At 39.4% G+C, this 18,403-nt stretch overlaps 1 protein-coding gene across 5 annotated transcripts in view; it reads left to right on the top strand.

Moving 5' to 3' along the window:
* Positions 1-18,403, top strand: part of ATP13A4 (ATPase 13A4) — a 123,776-nt gene that overhangs the window by 89,391 nt on the left and 15,982 nt on the right. For all 5 annotated transcript variants that reach the window (XM_036875271.2, XM_036875268.2, XM_036875272.2 and 2 more), the window contains 8 exons: positions 2,718-2,842; positions 7,592-7,755; positions 8,578-8,700; positions 9,895-9,974; positions 11,432-11,474; positions 11,892-12,001; positions 13,869-13,965; positions 15,654-15,726. In XM_036875271.2, coding sequence (XP_036731166.2) covers positions 2,718-2,842; positions 7,592-7,755; positions 8,578-8,700; positions 9,895-9,974; positions 11,432-11,474; positions 11,892-12,001; positions 13,869-13,965; positions 15,654-15,726 — 815 coding nt within the window. The remainder of the gene's footprint in view (positions 1-2,717; positions 2,843-7,591; positions 7,756-8,577; positions 8,701-9,894; positions 9,975-11,431; positions 11,475-11,891; positions 12,002-13,868; positions 13,966-15,653; positions 15,727-18,403) is intronic.

Raw genomic sequence — 18,403 nt, 5'->3', positions numbered from 1 at the left:
ATACAATGTCCTCCTATGTAGTAAAAATAAAATCAAAACATGCAATATATTACAAAAAGTAACAGTCCAATGAATGCTTAGCCAACTCCACTGAAACAAAATGGAGCAACACCTGTGTGCCGAGTTGCACCTGTGTGTACATTGTTAGGGATATTGTGCTCTAATTAGGGATTAGTATCTTTCTGTTGTGTGCAACCGTTTCTCAGAGTGCTTCCAGCACTGGTTTCTTTGAGGGTTCTCAGCCCACTTTATGTGTATTTCATACTTTAAAAATTGCATGGATTCTAAGAACATGAAGTGCAATCACAGGGATGACAATCTTCCCTTTGTATTACCTTCCCCATTCTTTCAGGAGGAGGCAAAATGTCTGTGCAGGAAGCAGAAAAAGATGGTGTGCTATTCTAAGTTGCAGAACTTGAGACCCCTCAAGTGACTACTTCTCTGTATTTCTTGGCTCAGATTGAATACTCATGAAAAAAGAGTCATGTAAGGTTAAAGCTAGAAGAGATCTTGGAGATCTATTAGTTTCACCACCTTTTCTTAAAAGAGAAGGAAGAAATTACCATAAAAAGAAAAGGATTTACCCAGCCAGGTAGTGGCGGAGCTAGGACTGGAACTCTGCTCTCCTGATTATTGTGTGTTGAACTCTATGAAGGCCATGGACCAGAAGAACAAGAAATATGAGGGTCAGTGTGGGTTTCAAACTATGTCACAGTTGACCCTGCAGCCATTTTCTTGGCCCAATCTTGTGCCTTATGGCTGGGCTCATGTCATATCCTTTCTGAAAATCTCTAAATCCTGAGGACTGGGAACAAGGGCCTCTGGAAAGATTGGAGGGTCTCAGTTAGGTACCACCTAAGTTATCCTTCAAAGACCAGCTCAAATATCACCTCCTCCAGGAAGGCTTCTCCAAATACTCCACCCAGAAATGATTACAACTCCCTCTTGGACTCCATAGGATTTTTACTTTTACATCACCAAGCTACTTTTCCCAGCCTTCCATATAACTGAGGTGGTCAGATTTAATATTGTCCTCTTGGTTCAACATGAAATCTCTAGAGTCAAGGGTTATTACCATCTCTGCTTATTCTCCCCTCTTTTCCTTAGCTTGTTCCTTGCACTTACTTAGGTATTCAGTCAATGGTCATTGACTTAACTGACTTTGGTTTCCAAGAGAACCCTCTGGCAGTGGAATTTCTGAAAGAGGAAATGAATGTTCATAGGTTGCATTGCAAAAATGGCCACACCAGGCACCAGAGCATTTCAACTAAGCAAACATTTGCTGAGCACCTCTGGCTTGGGCACTACATGGCTGTTGCAGAACTTTTTACTGAACTAGGAAGGCTTGCCTTTAAGGACTTGAGATAGACAAATCAGATAGCAAGAATAATGTATGGACAAATGAGACAGAAGCCAAACTGAGGTAGAAGTAACATGCTGAGGGAGCAATTATTTCTATCTGGGGAGGCGCATGTAAGTTGGACGTCAAATACATAGAGGAAGGATTTCAATGGCAGTTTATGGAGAATTATAACCTTTTCCATGAAATAAGGAAGATTGTCTTATGGCAGTCTAGAGCAAATGTTTACAGTTGGTAGAGTACAGACCATATCCATAGTGAGTGGTCCAACTTGGCTAGAAGTTTGGGGGAGTGAAGACTTCCCTCATAGATGAAGATGGAAAGGCAGTTTGGAACCAGATTATAGAGAGACCTCAATGACAGATTCAGGATAGAAAATGCCTGAGGTGAATGGTTCAACCTGTGTCTACTTGCTTTCACTCTGGCAGAGATGTTAGCAGTGTCATAGGGACATCACTAACACTAGTCCATGCCCCTGGCTGACGTGAGGCCCAGCATTGGGATGCACATAGCAAAAAGGCAAGGTGGCTTTCCTGGGTGCTGCTTTCCTCTGCATTTGGGACAGAATCAGCTGGCATCTTGCTCTTGTGTCTGCTATGGGGGTCTGGGTCACAGATTAAGGAATCATGGAAACCCCAAATCCACATGTTCTCACTTGTACTTGGTCCTGTGGGATGTCTTAGAAATGTTCTGTGGTGGACAGAAGCCTCAGAAGCCTCACTTAATTGCAGACATTCACAATTTATGCAGAATAATGGTACCAGCTGACGGAGAAAGAGGGGAGGAGCTTGACCAAAAAAGAGGGGCTTTTCTGAGATCATGGCCTCACACTTCCCAGGGTTAACAATGCATTGATTATAGCCTTAGTTCCTGGAGAAGCTGGCATTTTATTTTATTGTTCTTGTGCCTCACTTGTATTTCATGATGTTTTGCACCAGAGCTGGAACTCCTCTCTGATGGTTGCTCACAGGTGAAGTGATGCAGATCAGGCTAGCCACGGCAGAAGGAAGAGAACTTTGGGTAATTTAGGTCTTTCTCTACAAAGGTTATGGCAAATGTTTTGTTTAATCAATATTCTCTCTTCCTGTTGATTCAGTCAGAGTAAATGTCAAGTATCCTTTGGGTTGCCTTCTGTCTACTTTCCAGATAGTTCCTGGAACGTATCCAATCTCTAAGGAATCTAAGGATTGGTGCTTAAATGGGTAAATGGTACTCAATCTGACACGAAGATATTTGGCTTTGTTTGGTTATGGTTTTGGCTCTTGTAAGAAAGACTACACTGTGCTATTTCTATTTAATTTCATATATATATATATATATATATATATATATATATATAATATATACATGTTTCCAGGGACAATGTAGAATCAGACCTGATATTTCTGGGATTGCTGATCTTGGAGAATCGGCTGAAGGAAGAGACAAAACCTGTCCTGGAAGAGCTCATCTCAGCCCGGATAAGGACTGTAATGGTCACAGGTACAGCACAAAGTGTACAGTAGGAGTTTGACGGGGAAATAAACAGAGATTCACTCAATTAACAAATATCGTCGACTACCTGATATGGGCGAGACACCATTCTTCATGCTGAAGACAGGCAAGAAAAAAGGCAAAGTTGGAGTCTCACTGAGCTTTCATTCAGGTGGTAGGAGACAGAAGAAAACCCGTCAATCAGTCAATCAAATAAGTAGCTAGTAGTAAAAGTATGTAAAACAAAACAGAATGATGTGGTAAAGTGTGACTGGTCACTTTAGGTGGGGTGTCCTCTCTGAGAGAGGACATTTGAGATAACACCTGAATGAGGGGGAAATATGAGCCATGCAAAGATGAAGATTTTTATTGTTAAATGTTAGGAAAAGATGAATGCTTAGTCAGTGTGGTCTGTAAGGTGCCCTGATGGCCCATCAGTATGAGATCTATGAGTCCCATGATAAAAACGCTGCCCCCTTCACTTCAACTCGCAAACCCCAAATCACACACACAAGGGAGCTGTGAGAAGGGATCATGGAAGAGAAATGTGTGAAATTTCTTAATGATTTTTTCTGAATGGAGAATAAATGACTTCCTAATGCATTTGTCATTTTTCAGTGTGTGCCTTTCTTTCCCTACGCTCATAGTCAGATGCGCTTAACTCTGTCAGTTGTGTCAAATTTCCTCACCAAAGCACTTACTCCCTGCCCCACCTCCACTGAACCCAATTCTATGTTGGGCACTCCAGAATACTTTTACTTCCTCTTTTGCACCTCTCCATCCCCCATCACACCCCTCACTGTGGGATCACTTTAGTTTTCCCCTTTCTAGACTTTAAATCCGTCTTCCAGGTGTTGCTGAGTTAATTTATCACTTAGAATTTCCCTTACATTATGACCCCTCTGTTTCAAAAATCTTTATTTAGAACTTACATTTCACATTCTCATAATTTATTCTTCCTGCAGACATACCATGTTTTGTTGCACTTTTATTGTATTCCACAGATATTACATTTTTTACAAATTAAAGGTTTGTAGCAATCGTGATTCAAGCAAGTCTACTGGCACCATTTTTCCAATAACATTTGCTCACTGTGTGTCTCTGTCATATTTTGGCAGTTCTCACAATATTTCCAACTTTTTCATTATCATCATATTTGTTATAGTGATCTGTGATCAGTGATTATGACTCACTGAAAGCTCAGATGATGGTTAGCATTTTTTAGCAATAATATATTTTTTAATTAAGGTGTATAGTTTTTTTAGACATAATGATGTTACATACTTAATAGACCACAGCATAGTGTAAATGTTACTTTCAAATGCCCTGGGAAACCAAAGAATTCATTCGATGTGCTTCATTGCAATATTTGCTTTATTGCTGTGTTCTGGAATCAAACAGGCAATATCTCCAAGGTATACCTGCATGTAGATTTATGAAGGAATGAAAGCTCATATTCTCTACCCTCCCTTTTTACTTCTTCTCTCATATTGAAATTTCTGTTGTTTCTTGCCTTGCTTGGTTATAATTTTTTTCTCTAGACTTGTCCTTGGACAGGATAGAAGGGTGATATGTTCTGTGATTTTTTTATATGACCTGGTTTATCTTTCTTTACTCTGATAGGTGAATGATGTCTTGCCTAGGTATGGGATTTGGGGGTTACGTATGGTCCTTTTTTCTTAATGATCTGCAGGTGTTATTCCTTTGTCTTCTGGACTTTGGTATTGCATGATACCAGTCCAGTGCCAGTCCACTGTAGGTAATTTGTTCTTTTCTGAATATAGTCCTTTTCTTTAACTTTGGAGTTTAGAAATGTTACCACAGTATGCTCATGTTTGTCTTTCTTCATTAATTTGGTCTGGAGCATAGTGAGCACTTTTAATCTGTCTTCCTCTCAGGAAAATTTCTTCCATTGTTCATTTGATGATTGCCTTTGTTCTGTCTCTTTCCTTTTTCCCTGCCGAATTTCAATCATTCACATAACAGACTTCATGGATCTATCCTTTAAGTTTCTTATCTTTTTTATCTTGTGACTTATATTTTTATAATTTTGCTTTGTCCTTTAAGATTTTTTGTTTGCACCCAAGTTTCCCCAGTCACAAACTCAGATCTCAAAAATGGCCATTATCTCCTTCAAGTCACTGATTGAACTGGTAGGTTCTTAAACTGCGTTTTGAGGTGGGAGTGGCTCTAGAAACTCTTTGTGTGTGTGTGTGTGTGTGTGTGTGCGCGCATGTGCACATGTGCATACACTACATGTGAATCTCCTTAAGTGCACTTGTTATCTTTAATGTTTTATTCAGGGTTCGTCTACCGCCAGCAGCTACTCTATTTCACCAGTCATGTGTTCTGGTTTTTCTGACTGATTTCCTATCTAGCTTTTGTGATTTGCTGAATAAATTGATTTATTTCTTGTCATGGTGGAGGCTCAGGCCTGGGCTGCATGTGCTTAACAGTGGCACTCTCACGGGTGGTGGATGGCAAAAGGGCCTGTGTTACAAAGCAGACCCTCTGTTGGTGCCCTGTGGAGGCATGTGGAGGGAGCTCTTAGCTTTCAGGGTTCCCTGTACTTTCCCAGCCTCAGGGTGGAGAAGCTCCTTCCTACCAGCTAGCTCTTTTGAGGATCTTCATACTTTGGTAGAAACCTGGGAGAAGCCAGATTAGGGATAGCCAGCTGGATGTTATATTATTTATGTTCTAGTGGTTGCTCTGAGAATCACAGTTTCTGTACCTACCCTTCCAACTCTACAGTTGTCATGAGTATGAAAGACCATGAAAACTCCCGCGGACAATGTTAAAGTTTTTACTTCCAATAGCTAAGAGTTAAAGAAGATAGGTGAAAAAACTTCTACATTTACCTAGATCTTTATTCTTTCTGTTACTATGCTTTCATTCCTTCCAAGTTTCCCTGAAGTATCATTTCTTTTTCAGCCCAAAGAACTTATTTTAGCCTTTCTTTTTGAATATGTCTGCTGGCAACAAATTACCTTAGTTTCCCTTCATCTAAGAATATCTACTTCTTCTTCATTTCTGAAGAATATTTTCACTAGTTTTAGGAGTCTGAGTCGACAATCCTTTCTTCAGCCCTTTAAAGATGTTCCACTGTCATCTTGCCTCTAGGTTTTTTTAATGAGAAATCTGTAATAAAATAAATAATCATTCCTTAATATGTAATGTATTGTTTTCTCTAGCTTCTTTTAAGGTATTTTCTCTATCTTTGGATTTAGAAGTTAGGTTTAAATTATTTTCTATATCTTTGGTCTTTAGAAGTGTGGTTCTCATTGAGTTTATCTTTTCTGGAGCTTTATTAAGCTTCTTGAAACTGTACATTTAAATTTTTGACCATATTTTGAAAGTTTTCTGCAGTGGTTTCTTCAAAAAATGTTTTCTGTTACAATCTCTTTGGCCTGTCCTTCTTGGACTCTAACACTATGAATGCAAGTCCTTTTGCTATTATTTAGCCTCTGCTCTTTTGTTTAGTTTTCTTTCTACTCTTCAGATTATATAATTCCTATTGATTCATCTTCAAACTCACTGACTTATTCTCCTGTTATCTCCATTCTGCTGTTGAGTACATCAGTGAATTTTTTATATCAATTATATTGCCGAATTCTAAAGTAACTATTTGGTTCTTGTTCATAGAGTATATTTTTTTCTGTTGAGCACATCTCTCTTGTCATTTATTTCAAGAGTATTAACCTTTACTACATGAAAGAGGCCTATAACAGCTACTTTAAAACCATTGTCTAATAATTCCAACATCTGGGTCATCCTGGGACAGTCAACAGTTGATTTGTTTTTTTTTATTGAGAATTGGCTAGCTTTCCAGGTTTTTTGTGTATTGACTATCCTGAACATCTTGAATATCATATTGTGAGATTTTGGATCTTGTTAAAGTTCTCTGAAAAATGTTGAGCTTTTTTGTTTTAGCTAGCAAAACTCTGGGACATGGGAGTGACTAATATCACAATTCAATTATTGAAGCTTATGCTAGCCTTCTTTGAGTTTGTACTGCATATGCCAGATCTGGGTTGAGCCTGTGACTTCCGTAGCTCATATGCTGAATTAGTCACCTTGTCTAGCTCTCTCCTTTCCAGGATTTGCCCCTTCGGTCTTCAAGCACCCCTTTTCCTGGCCTCTGGCCAGACAGGTTAGGTTCTTTTGGAGTTTTGTCTATCTGCATTCTCTGGGACTGGGGTTCATATTCAGGTGAAATATGTGAGAGGGAAGAGAGAAAAATGTTGGGAATCTTACCACTTAGAAATTGTTTCTCCAAGTTTGACTTCCTTCCACATCCTGCCTGCTTATATTTACTATTCAAAGTCCTTGCATAGTTGTTTTTTGTATTTTGTCCAGACTTTTTCATTGTAATCAGGAAAGAGATACATCCTAGTGGGCTTACGCCATCTTGGCTAGAAGGGAAACCTCTAGATACTACATTAAACCAGTAGTGTTTGCTAAACATTTACCAAGCTGTTAACAAATGACAGAAATAGATTTGAATTTTGCCTTTTTGTTTTTCCTTTCAACTTCCTGGCAAAAACAACCCTGGTAGGTCATGATGTAACAGATGAAAAGCAGCAAGAACCAGAAAAGGGATCATGGAATTATGGGAGGTCAGGGTTGAGGGACACCTTGGAGATTATTTCTCTTCACACCTAACATAAGGTCTGAACTCCTTACCCTAGTTTTCCAGGCCCTACCTTAATTGGTTTGATGTCTTTAACCTCATCTTGGGGTACTCTTCCTTTCTTCTAGGGGACAATCTTCAGACTGCAATAACAGTGGCCAGAAAGTCTGGAATGGTTTCTGAAAGTCAGAAAGTCATTCTCATTGATGCTAATGAAACTACAGGGTCTGCATCAGCATCTATATCTTGGAAATTACTAGAAGACAAGAAGCACATTTCATATAGGAATCAGGTATACCTTAAAATAGACCTTCTGCCACGTTGTCTAACTTGTCTCACAGTGTTGGCGACTGAGCAGCTCTGACTAGCAGAAGTGTGCAGGTGGCCGAGGGTCAGCATACTTCTCCAGATATCTAACACATAAGCCATTTGACGAGTCAGTTGTATCAGTTTCCCACACAATTCCTACCAAACTTTAAGGTGCAGTGCCTTGCTGGATGTTGGAAATAACCTATTCTTTTAAACTTAAAGAGTCACCAGCTCTGTATGAGAAAGAATATAGTAAACAGGGCTGAGAAGCTGATTTCCCATTTCTCCTTTGCTCGTCGGCCATTCCATTGGGATTTAGCCCCTGGGAGAGACACCACCGTGTAACCTGGAAATTCAGACTGTGTCTTCAGGTTGGGGAAAAAAAGTTGTATTCACTTATCTCCAATCTTGTCAGTATCCCTTTTCTATTATGTCCTTGCAGAAAAATATTAATAGTGTAAAAAAAAGATCGCAAGTTATTACTTCGGGGAGAGATTTGTTAAGCTGCAGTGCTTTTGTATTTTACACTTGAAATGTGTGAAATGTGCTCTTTCTTCTCTGGGGCTCACCGAGATCAAATCAGGAGAACAGGACATGAATAGGTGTTAGTCTCTTATTCACTGGAGGCTGTGATGTGCAAAGATTGGTCCAGCAAAGAGAAAGTGCTTCTCTGAGGAGTCACAGCTGGAGTATGACTTTTAAAGAGAGACCCAGGCCAGACCTGACATTGTTGCCTTCTCTTAGGTACACCTGTGGTCCTGACCACTCTATCAAGTGTCTAAAATAACTGTGTCTTGCTCTGCAGAACACTTACATTAATATGAGGGAAGAAATCTCTGATAAAGGCAGAGGAGGAAGTTACCATTTTGCCCTAAGTGGAAAATCCTTTCAGGTTATAAGTCAACATTTCAGCAACCTACTGCCAAAGGTAAGTTCTAAGAGGGTACCAGTCTCCTGGGAAAGATGCTGATGATGACACTTTCAGAGCATGTTCCTAAGTAATTTCAAACCTCCAACTAGGGAAGCTATACCTATTCAGTGTACAATAAGAGAGGCACGTATTTTTGCAGTGGTTACTGTTGTCTCATGTCTTACTATATTTTAAATAAATAAGCTTGATTAGCCAATTTTCCATCATCTATTGGATTAAAGTGTTAGTGACTTCTCAAGTCGTAAGGATTACTTTTGGGTAGCTGTCACTATATTGTCATGGTTAGGGGTCTTACACAATAGTATAGTGGAAATCCAGCAATTTTACAGGAAGTCAGGCAAAAGACAGAGGAATTCTATTAGGTTTTTGGCAGAGGATCTCTCTACAGAAGAAGGTCAAACTTAAAATTTCCCCAATGAAAAATAAATCTGTCATGGGGGAAGGTAAGTTATATATATAAAATATAAACAAGCTAGAGAAAGATAGTGTGCAGTATAACCTACAGATATATTATTTGCTTTCAATTGCTCATCATTTTATGTACTGTTTAAGAAAAAAAGAGAATACTTTGAAGCTGATTTTACTGCCAAGAAGAACAGGGAACACACAGATCTTCAGGGAAAAATTTAAACTCTGTAGAATGGAGCTCAGACGGATGGAGCTGGTATAGGTTCTTATACCCCCAAACTATCAATGTTCCATAGTCCAAATTAGGCTTGGAATATCAGCCAAATTGCACAATTGGTCAATCCCAGATAGTGCGGTTAAGGCAAAGACCACAAATAGTCACTACTTCACCATTAAGGCTGTTTTTCTGCTAGTTCTGAACAACTTTTGAGAAGCAGTTGCCTCCCTTCCTTCTCCTGAGATGTTGACAACAAATACCCTGCAATTTCTTATACTCAAGATTTCATTAAGCTCAGAAGTTGTCAGACCACATTCTCTATGGTAGCTGTAGGTCATCAATTTCATCAAATATTTTTATTAAGCAGTCATATTTTCTGATTTTAGTTCTCCTTGGCCACTGATAAGCAAAGTCCCAGTGACTTAAATTGTGAAGGAGGACTTCTTGGAAACAATTTTTTTCTCCTTCGTGGGTATCATTACCTAGTCAGGATTCTGAGTATGATCAATTATTTCATGTGTGACCAGCTGACATGATAAAAAGTTTCTCTTTTGGGTTCCTTACAGATACTGATCAATGGGACCATCTTTGCAAGAATGTCTCCTGGCCAGAAATCCAGTCTAGTAGAAGAATTTCAGAAACTGGAGTAGGTTCTTTGCCAGTTCAGGTGGTGAGAAGTACCTGGAGGCATGACAGTCAGAGGGAGTGTGAGAGGTACAGGGAGTCACTCAGTTTGTCTAGGACAGTAGTTCTTAATCCAGCTGCAAATGACAGTCATCTTAGGAGATCTGCAAAAAATAGCAATACCAGGACCCCACTGTCCAGAGATTCTGATTCAGTTGTTCATGCGGGACTTAGACATCTGTATTTTTAAAAAGCTCCTCACACAAGTTTGCGTCCAAAGTTTGGAACAACTGAAGAAGAACATAAGGAGCATGAAAGGGTGAGAAATAAATCTGGAAAGGTAGTTTGAGCTCAACTCATGAATGTACAATGAGAATTTAAACTTAATTTTTATAAATTATCATCACAATTATGATGGAGATTCATATGGCAAGAGATTCATATAACCTTAAAAGTATTAAAACATTCTTAGGCCAAACCATCCTCTGTACCCTTAATCAGAAAAATAATTCTCTTCTAACACAAAGGGTCTCTACTGACAGAACAGGCCATTCAAATAAAGTGCCTATCATTTGGGACCCTTATTTCCTGTTAATGGAACCCACTGAGTCCAGAGGCTTTCTTTAGTTCTGGCTCTGGATTACATAGATGTGACTTCTCCTAGTCACTCCTACTCCATCCTTGAACTCATTTGATTCAATCACTAGTCAAGCTTCTCAAATCAGAGCATCCTGTCTTTTCAAAGGGGTTGAAAACCTAGCCAGTGAACTCATTGCCTTCATATAGCGGTATGGAAGAGGAGTACAGCAAGTTCTGTAAATGCTGCCAGAGTGCTCCCATCTTGAAAGGCAGACTATCCACAATCTTGGTCAAAAATTAAAGACAGCAGTATTCACCTATCCTCAAAAAGCAACTGTGAAGCAGGGATGCATTTTCTTTTTTAATGCCTGAGCTTTGCATTGCATGTTTTAGTTGAGTGACTGTGGATATGATAGATTTCCTGTTGTCTTACTATTAATAGCTCTAACTAGTTCTTGTTTATCATTTTAGAATTTTTAAGGCACTTCCCATACAACACCTAACTGAATATTCAACATTTTGTAGGAAAGAAAAATGATAGTCAAAATAGTAAAGTGATCAGGTCAAAGGTCTAGATCTTCTGGTTTCAAATCCTGTGTCCTCTCCCCTGTGCTATTTCGTCCTATTTTACAGCTGACAGAGATGCTTCCTCACCAACGAGGTTCAGGGTCTCCCTGAAACACTTGGAGTCAGGAATGGGGTGCTGGATTTCTCAATCCCTTGTGGAAACTTCTGAGCCGCACTTTACTTTTAGTCAAACCAGACTCTTAGGGAAACTTCCTTAAAATATGTAATCAGTTTGAATCCTAAGTAATGATATTCATTTTATCTCTTTAATTAGAGAAACTAGCAGGTATGATTGCTTTGATATCGTCTATGATTGACATGGTTCCCTTTTAGTTACTTTGTAGGTATGTGTGGTGATGGAGCCAATGACTGTGGGGTAAGTAGCTGCCAGTGTGTGGGGCCATCACCACCAGGACCCGGCAGGCGGCACACTCTGTTGTGCTAACCCAGAGCCCTTGGAAACAGCATCTTCTGATCCATTCACCATCTCCATTCTTCTAGATGGAGAAACTGATGTTGCTTTGAGAGAGTTTGCAGCAAAGTCACACAGTGACTCAGTGGTCAACATAGACTCCATGGGGTAGAATTTGGTTCTGGAGTCCCCATACCTTTGGCCAGGCATGGCAATGCCATCTCTTTCTCATGTGGCAGGCAAAACAAATTTGGTTAACTCCTGACTAGTGCTTGGGCCCACACGCCACCTTGCGAGGAGCCTAACTGCCCCTTTCTTATGTGTCCTTGGAAGAGATGCATGTGAGTGCACACAGACAGTAAGCTGACTCTTTGCTTTCAGGCTTTGAAAATGGCTCATGTGGGCATCTCTTTATCAGAGCAGGAAGCATCTGTGGCCTCGCCTTTCACTTCCAAAACTCCAAACATTGAGTGTGTACCTCACCTGATCAAGTAAGTAGGCACTTTCCACCAGTATCATTTCAATCTCTCCTGACTTTTAGGAGCATATTCCATTGTTCTGCCAGGCAAAGACTAGGGTAACTTTGTGTCCCTGGGTAGGGAGGGTGCTTTGTGGGAGAATGTAGTCAAACCTTTTACTCCCAAGTGGACTCACCAGGAGCTGGAAATCACCCTAGGAGAGCAGTGGCATTCCTAATGAAATGACTGAATAGGTTATTTTTAGACAATTGGAATCTGGAGCTTATTACTGCTTTGAAAGTGGAAATTATACTCCTATTGTTATTATTTTAAATGTGTCTCCTTAGCTGCTTTATTTTGGGGGATTGACAGATGCTTTCTCTGCCACTTGCTTTCTTTATGCTTCCTTGGACTATCCTTCCCATTACCAGTTTTAAAAATATTTATTTAGCTTCGCTGCTTCTACTAAAGAACCTAGTGCTTTATTCCCACCCGAGTACCCAGGCCTGTCTCCCAGAAAACATACTTCTGCACTTCATTCAAAAGATGGAGATGGTTAGCATTGTGGCTGCTTTTGGTTATTGTAACTACAGTGTGTTCACAGTTTATAAAGTGCTTTGATGTCAGTTATCTTATACTTCAAAACAGCCTGGAGATGTAGGAATGGTCACCATTGCTTTTACAAATAAAGAAATTGAAGCTCAGAGAACTTAATTGATGTGTCTAAGCTCACAAAGCACCATAATATTGGAGACTATATTAGAATTGATTTTATTTAAATGTGTTTTACCTACAAATATCATACTCTTTCCTCCACATTACCATAATGATTTGGATAGCTCCTCCCAATTTAAAAAATTTATTTATGCATTTGACAACTATTTACAGAGTAGACATTTAGTGCCAGGAACTGTTGGAGGTACTGGGGACTAGAAGTAAATAAGTCAAACATCCCTTGATCTCATAAAGCTTTCTTCCAGTGAGGAAGCCAGAAAATAAATACACAGATAAATTAAAGGTAACGTGAAAAGTAGGAGGATAGCTGGGCAGGTAGAAGTGCCTGCCTCAGATGAGGAGGATGGGCAGGAAAGCCTTGCTAAGGAAGTGAGGGATGAGGAGAAACTACCGAGTAGGCAGAACAAATGGCAGGAGCAAAGCCCTGATACAGGAAAAAGCCTGGTTGGAGGATCAAGGTTTGGAATCCCAGGAAACATTAGGACCAGAAGTTTTTTAAAACTCTGCATTTTTTCCCAAATGGAAGAGATCAAAGTGGCATTTGTGCTTTATTTATGCTTTAAATAGACACTATTTACTCAAAGTCAGTCAACAATAACAAAGGAACGTATTCATTGTATCCAATCTATTTAAATTTGACATATATGACTAATCTGTGCATATTGTTTTAGATCAGTTTTGGAAAAATTTGGGACTGCCAAATGACATTTGAATAAAATGTTTGCCTAACTCCTAAAGCACTTGCATGAAAATAGCCTCCAAACCTGCAATCTTATATAAATTCCTTAGTTCACAGATGAAAAGACTATGACTGAGAGAAGGAAAGTGATCTTCCAAATCCCATTAGTGAGTCGGTATGAGATCTGGGGCCGGTCTCAGGTCCTCTGAGCTGAAGCAGTGCCCGCAGAAATGACAGGAGAACCTATAGCTCCATAGCTGGAGGAAGGCCTGTGGGCCTTAGTCTGAAAGTGGTCTTTCCTGAAAATCTGGTCACTTGGCATACTGACAGCCAGCTCCAACTGGCTCAAGGCTTGTCCAGTCTTTCAAACAATGGAACAATCAGGCCTTTGATTTTATTCTTCTGAGCTCATCTGAACAGCACAGAATAACTGACCTCATTTCTTTCTATTTTATTCCATTACTTTTCATTTCTTTTCACACACAGGGAAGGACGTGCTGCGCTTGTTACCTCATTTTGCATGTTTAAGTACATGGCTCTGTACAGCATGATTCAGTATGCTGGTGTTCTGCTGCTCTACTGGGTATGACTTGGGACCTAGTCTCTTGGTTAGTGAGAACTAAAACACACAGTGGTGCACTCTCAATTCCCATGCCTCATAAAGGAAGAATGTAAATAGCACATTTTGAGTACCAACAGCCCCTCAAAGGCTATGTTTAAAGTTTTTGAAAGTAAGTCAGAAATAGATAAATGAATGAAGGCAAAGTTGTTAGTGCCAGTTCTCTGACTCTGACAAGCTTTTTATCTAGTGGTTCCTGTGGATCGGAACTGAACCTGCTGCCCTCTCTCTCACCATTGCATTCCCCTGCTTGGGCAGATGTCACTCTTCTCAGTTCCAACATGGCTATACCCTAATACAACTTTCATTAAAGAGATGATTCTCTGATTGGGGTGCTGGTAAATGTTTTATAACTGGCTTTCCCTGAAAAGATAAGCCCTGATTATTAATGTTTGCCAATTTTGGTGGTGTAAATACTCCCACCATGGCTTGTTTCAAACTCTCTAGCTGATATCACTGAACAAGGACTTGGGAAGAGATGTACAGTAGCATACCACTATATAGTACTTGCACCATATAGATACAAGAGTTGTAAATAACTTCAAGAGCATAGGTCATAGTAAAATATAGAAAAATGCTTAAGAAGTGCTGAATTTTGAGTATTTATTATATTTGTTTTTCATATAATTTAGTTGATGGTAAATTTGCATATTCAGGTTTTTATATCAGTTGTATTTAACAGCCAGTTCAAAAAATTCCTGAAGATTTAATAACTGACTCTCAAGAGCTAGTACAAGCCACCGTATCACTGATAGCCTGAATATAAGGATTTGAAAATTGGCATATCACAAAAATTCAGAGGTCTTGTATTAGTTTTTACTATTCAACAAGATATAAAAGGAAGAAAGATGTGTCTATTGTGTGTGAACTCAACATGTGGGCTTCCTCTATTAACTAACACTGAGAAAGGGAGTTCCATTTGTGCAGAAGATATCTAGATTCATCTCTGTGTCTTGCCCTCTCCCTCTGGGCTGCAGGTTTTAGTTCTCTTATTTTCAAATTACCTGTCTTTTCCCACTTGCCAGTGAGTGGGGTGGAAAAGGAGAGGCTATTTTCAGAAATTTGGCCCTATTTTGAAATCCCAATAACTCATGCTCAAAAGTAGAACTAAACATGAGTCATCATTAATTCCTTTCCACTATGGGGTGGGGCCAAGGAAGCAAGTTACTTGCAATCAGTAGGACCTGAATGTGTTTTCCTCAAGAAGCTTTATCAGGTCTTCCTAAAGGTACCTCAGAATTCAAATAATGGGTTCAATAATTATTCTTACATTTGTAAAATTTCAGTAAGGTTACCACATATTTGTCACTGTTACTATTGGAAATGCACTATTTTATTGGGTCCGACCAAACCCCAGCTTTTCTGCTAACAAACAGAAAAGAGAGCAGAGATGGGTACAGCTGAGTGAGGTGTCCCCCTCCACAACAGTGAGATGATGCACACAGGGCCCAGCCAATAAGCCCACACTGGTGACTTTCCTGGTTAGAGAGGATTTCACGGCCTTGTCTTTGTTATTCACACCCACAGACCCATGCGTATACCATCCCCTTGGTAATTTCCTTGAAAATCCTATGTTGCAATGAGAAAATGAATGCACTTGATGCCAAACTTCATCCAGAAGCTTTTTGAGCTACTTTCTGTTTTATTTTCAGGAGACAAACAGCCTTTCAAATTACCAGTTTCTGTTCCAGGATCTGGCCATTACCACTCTGATTGGTGTAACAAGTAAGACATTTTAAAACTTTCTTCCAGAGATGCTCCCCTCTGCTTGCTTCCCTCTGCCCCAGGAGGGTTGGTCTGCTAGGAGGGAGAGCCCTGCAGCCACAGTGATGTAACTTATTCCCTGAGTTGTGTACAGACAGGGAAAGAGGAAATAGAGTTCCCACCTTTGAGTGTTGAAACAAAGTGTTAGCAAAGGAAAAGCTGGCTAGCTATTTTGCTGTTTTCCACAAAATAGCTTCCATAAATGGTCACTAAACATCTAAAATGAAAATAGAACCTAAAAGACATTTAAAATGAACATCTAAAAAAACATCTAAAATGAAAATCAGAAACAGTGACTTCAGTTTGCTTTTAGGTATAATTATAGTTGAAGTGTGCCCAATTTATAGAAGCTAAGTGGCTTTTATGTTTCCATTCCTAAATCCTAGCCTCTCAGGATTTAGAATGCAGATTAAAGCTGTTACGCTCCCCCAACAAACTCCTAACTAATATATGAGTTTTGTCCCTAATTTCCCTGCTATAGAATTTTTCCCCAGTCCATCCACTAACCTTCTTTACCATATTCTCTGCTTTTCTGTCACATATAAATGCCAACAGCTCCACTTGTACATTTTTTTTATTATTAAGGTATTATTGATATACACTCTTATGAAGGTTTCACGTGAAAAAACAATGTGGTTACTACATTCACCCATATTATCGAGTCCTCCCATACCCTATTGCAGTCACTGTCCATCAGTGTAGTAAGATGCCACAGATTCACTATTTGTCTTCTCTGTGCTGCACTGTCTTCCCCCCACACCATGTATACTAACCATAATACCCCTCAATCCCCTTTTCCCTCCCTCCCCACCCACCCTCCCACACCCCTCCTCTTAGGTAATTGCTAGTCTCTTCTTGGAGTCTCTGAGTCTGCTGCTGTTTTGTTCCTTCAGTTTTGCTTCATTGTTATACTCTACAAATGAGTGAAATAATTTGGCACTTGTCTTTCTCCGCCTGGCTTATTTCACTGAGCATAATATCCTCCAGCTCCAATGGTAGGATTTGTTTCTTTCTTATGGCTGAATAGTATTCCATTGTGTATATGTACATCTTCTTTATCCATTCATCTACTGATGGACACTTAGGTTGCTTCCATATCTTGGCTTTTGTAAATAGTGATGCAATAAACATAGGGGTGCATATGTCTTTTTGAATCTGAGAAATTATATTCTTTGGGTAAATTCCTAGGAGTAGAATTCCCGGGTCAAATGGTATTTCTGTTTTGAGTTTTTTGAGGAACCTCCATATTGCTTTCCACTTGTACTTTTAATCCAACCTCCTCCTACCTTCTCAAGGACTTTGTTTCTGTAATAATCTTTACATCATCATCAACTTTTCTCTGGTCTACTGGATCATTCCCATCAGCATATAAATATATGTCTGTATCTTCTACCAGATAATGAAATCATTAAATATATACTGAGTGTCCAGTTTATGCTAGTTACTGTAAGAGGCACTTGGAATACATCAATGAAAAAAAAAACCGTAATTCCTTTCCTCATAGGAGCTTACATCCTGTTAAAATAGCAAGGCTATCTATCTAATTGTTCAAAGACCTAGAATTTCCTTAATTCCTTCCTCCTTTTTACTCTTCAAATCTAATATATATGAAATCCCTATTGGCTCTACCTCCAAAACATATCCTGCATCCCTTCCCTCTCTCTCTCCTGCAGCCACTGTCACAAAGCAATGTCACCTCTCTTGTATCCACAATCGATCTTCTTGCTTCCACTCTTGCTGCCTTCCTCTCAGCCCTATGTACCTTGCACACAGTAGTAAGAGTGCTCTTCTTTAAATGTAAATTTCATTGTCATCCTCTGGCTTTAAATGCTCCAGTGGCTTTCCATTTCCTCTAAATTCGAAGTCCTACATGGTTTGGCTCCTGTCCATGTCTTCAACTTCACCTCTAACCACGTTGACACTTGCTTACTTATTCCATCACCCTGGTCCTTCTCTCTCTTGAGCATTGTCAAGCTTGGGGTCACATCAGTCCTTTTATTTTTGCTGTTTTCTTTGCCTAAAACACTCTCCCCTTAGGTCCTCATATGGCTTTGACTTTTTCTAATTGTTCAGATCTTAGCTCAAATGTCACCACCTCAGAAAGGTCACTTTAAATAGTGACAAAGTCAATTATTCTCTGTCACACAGTTCTCTATTTTTTGCAGTACTTTTCACAATTGGAATTTATGATATTTACCTGTTTTTGTTTGCATTTGCCTGCTTCCCTCAGAGTGTGCTTTGTGAGAACAGCACCTTTTCTGTCCTGATCACTGCTGTGTTCTCAACACTTCTAACAGTGCCTGATGGATCAGAGGAGCTCATTTCATATTGGTTAAATGCACAGTCCTCAGTGTTAAGCTGTTCTCCTTCACATCAAGCCAAATCTATCTCTGTGTAGCTTTCACCCATTCTGTTCTGTCATTTGTGGTCACACAATAAATAGTCTGATTTTTCTCCCCTTAACAGTCCTTCAGATATTTGAAGATAATTCTCATTTTTTCTGTGATTTTTCCTTCCCAGTAATAAGAACCTTCAGGTTTTTCTCTATTTTTTGATAGATTCTTTTCTTAGTGTGATTCTTTTCTGTTTTTATGATTATTAATATATATATTCATGTGAAAAGAAGATAGGAAACACT

The sequence above is a fragment of the Manis pentadactyla genome, chromosome 1 (genome assembly GCF_030020395.1).
Source record: "Manis pentadactyla isolate mManPen7 chromosome 1, mManPen7.hap1, whole genome shotgun sequence".
Lineage (NCBI taxonomy): Eukaryota > Metazoa > Chordata > Mammalia > Pholidota > Manidae > Manis > Manis pentadactyla.
The sequence above is the reverse complement of the archived record's forward strand: the minus strand, read 5'-3'. Positions and strand labels throughout refer to the sequence as shown.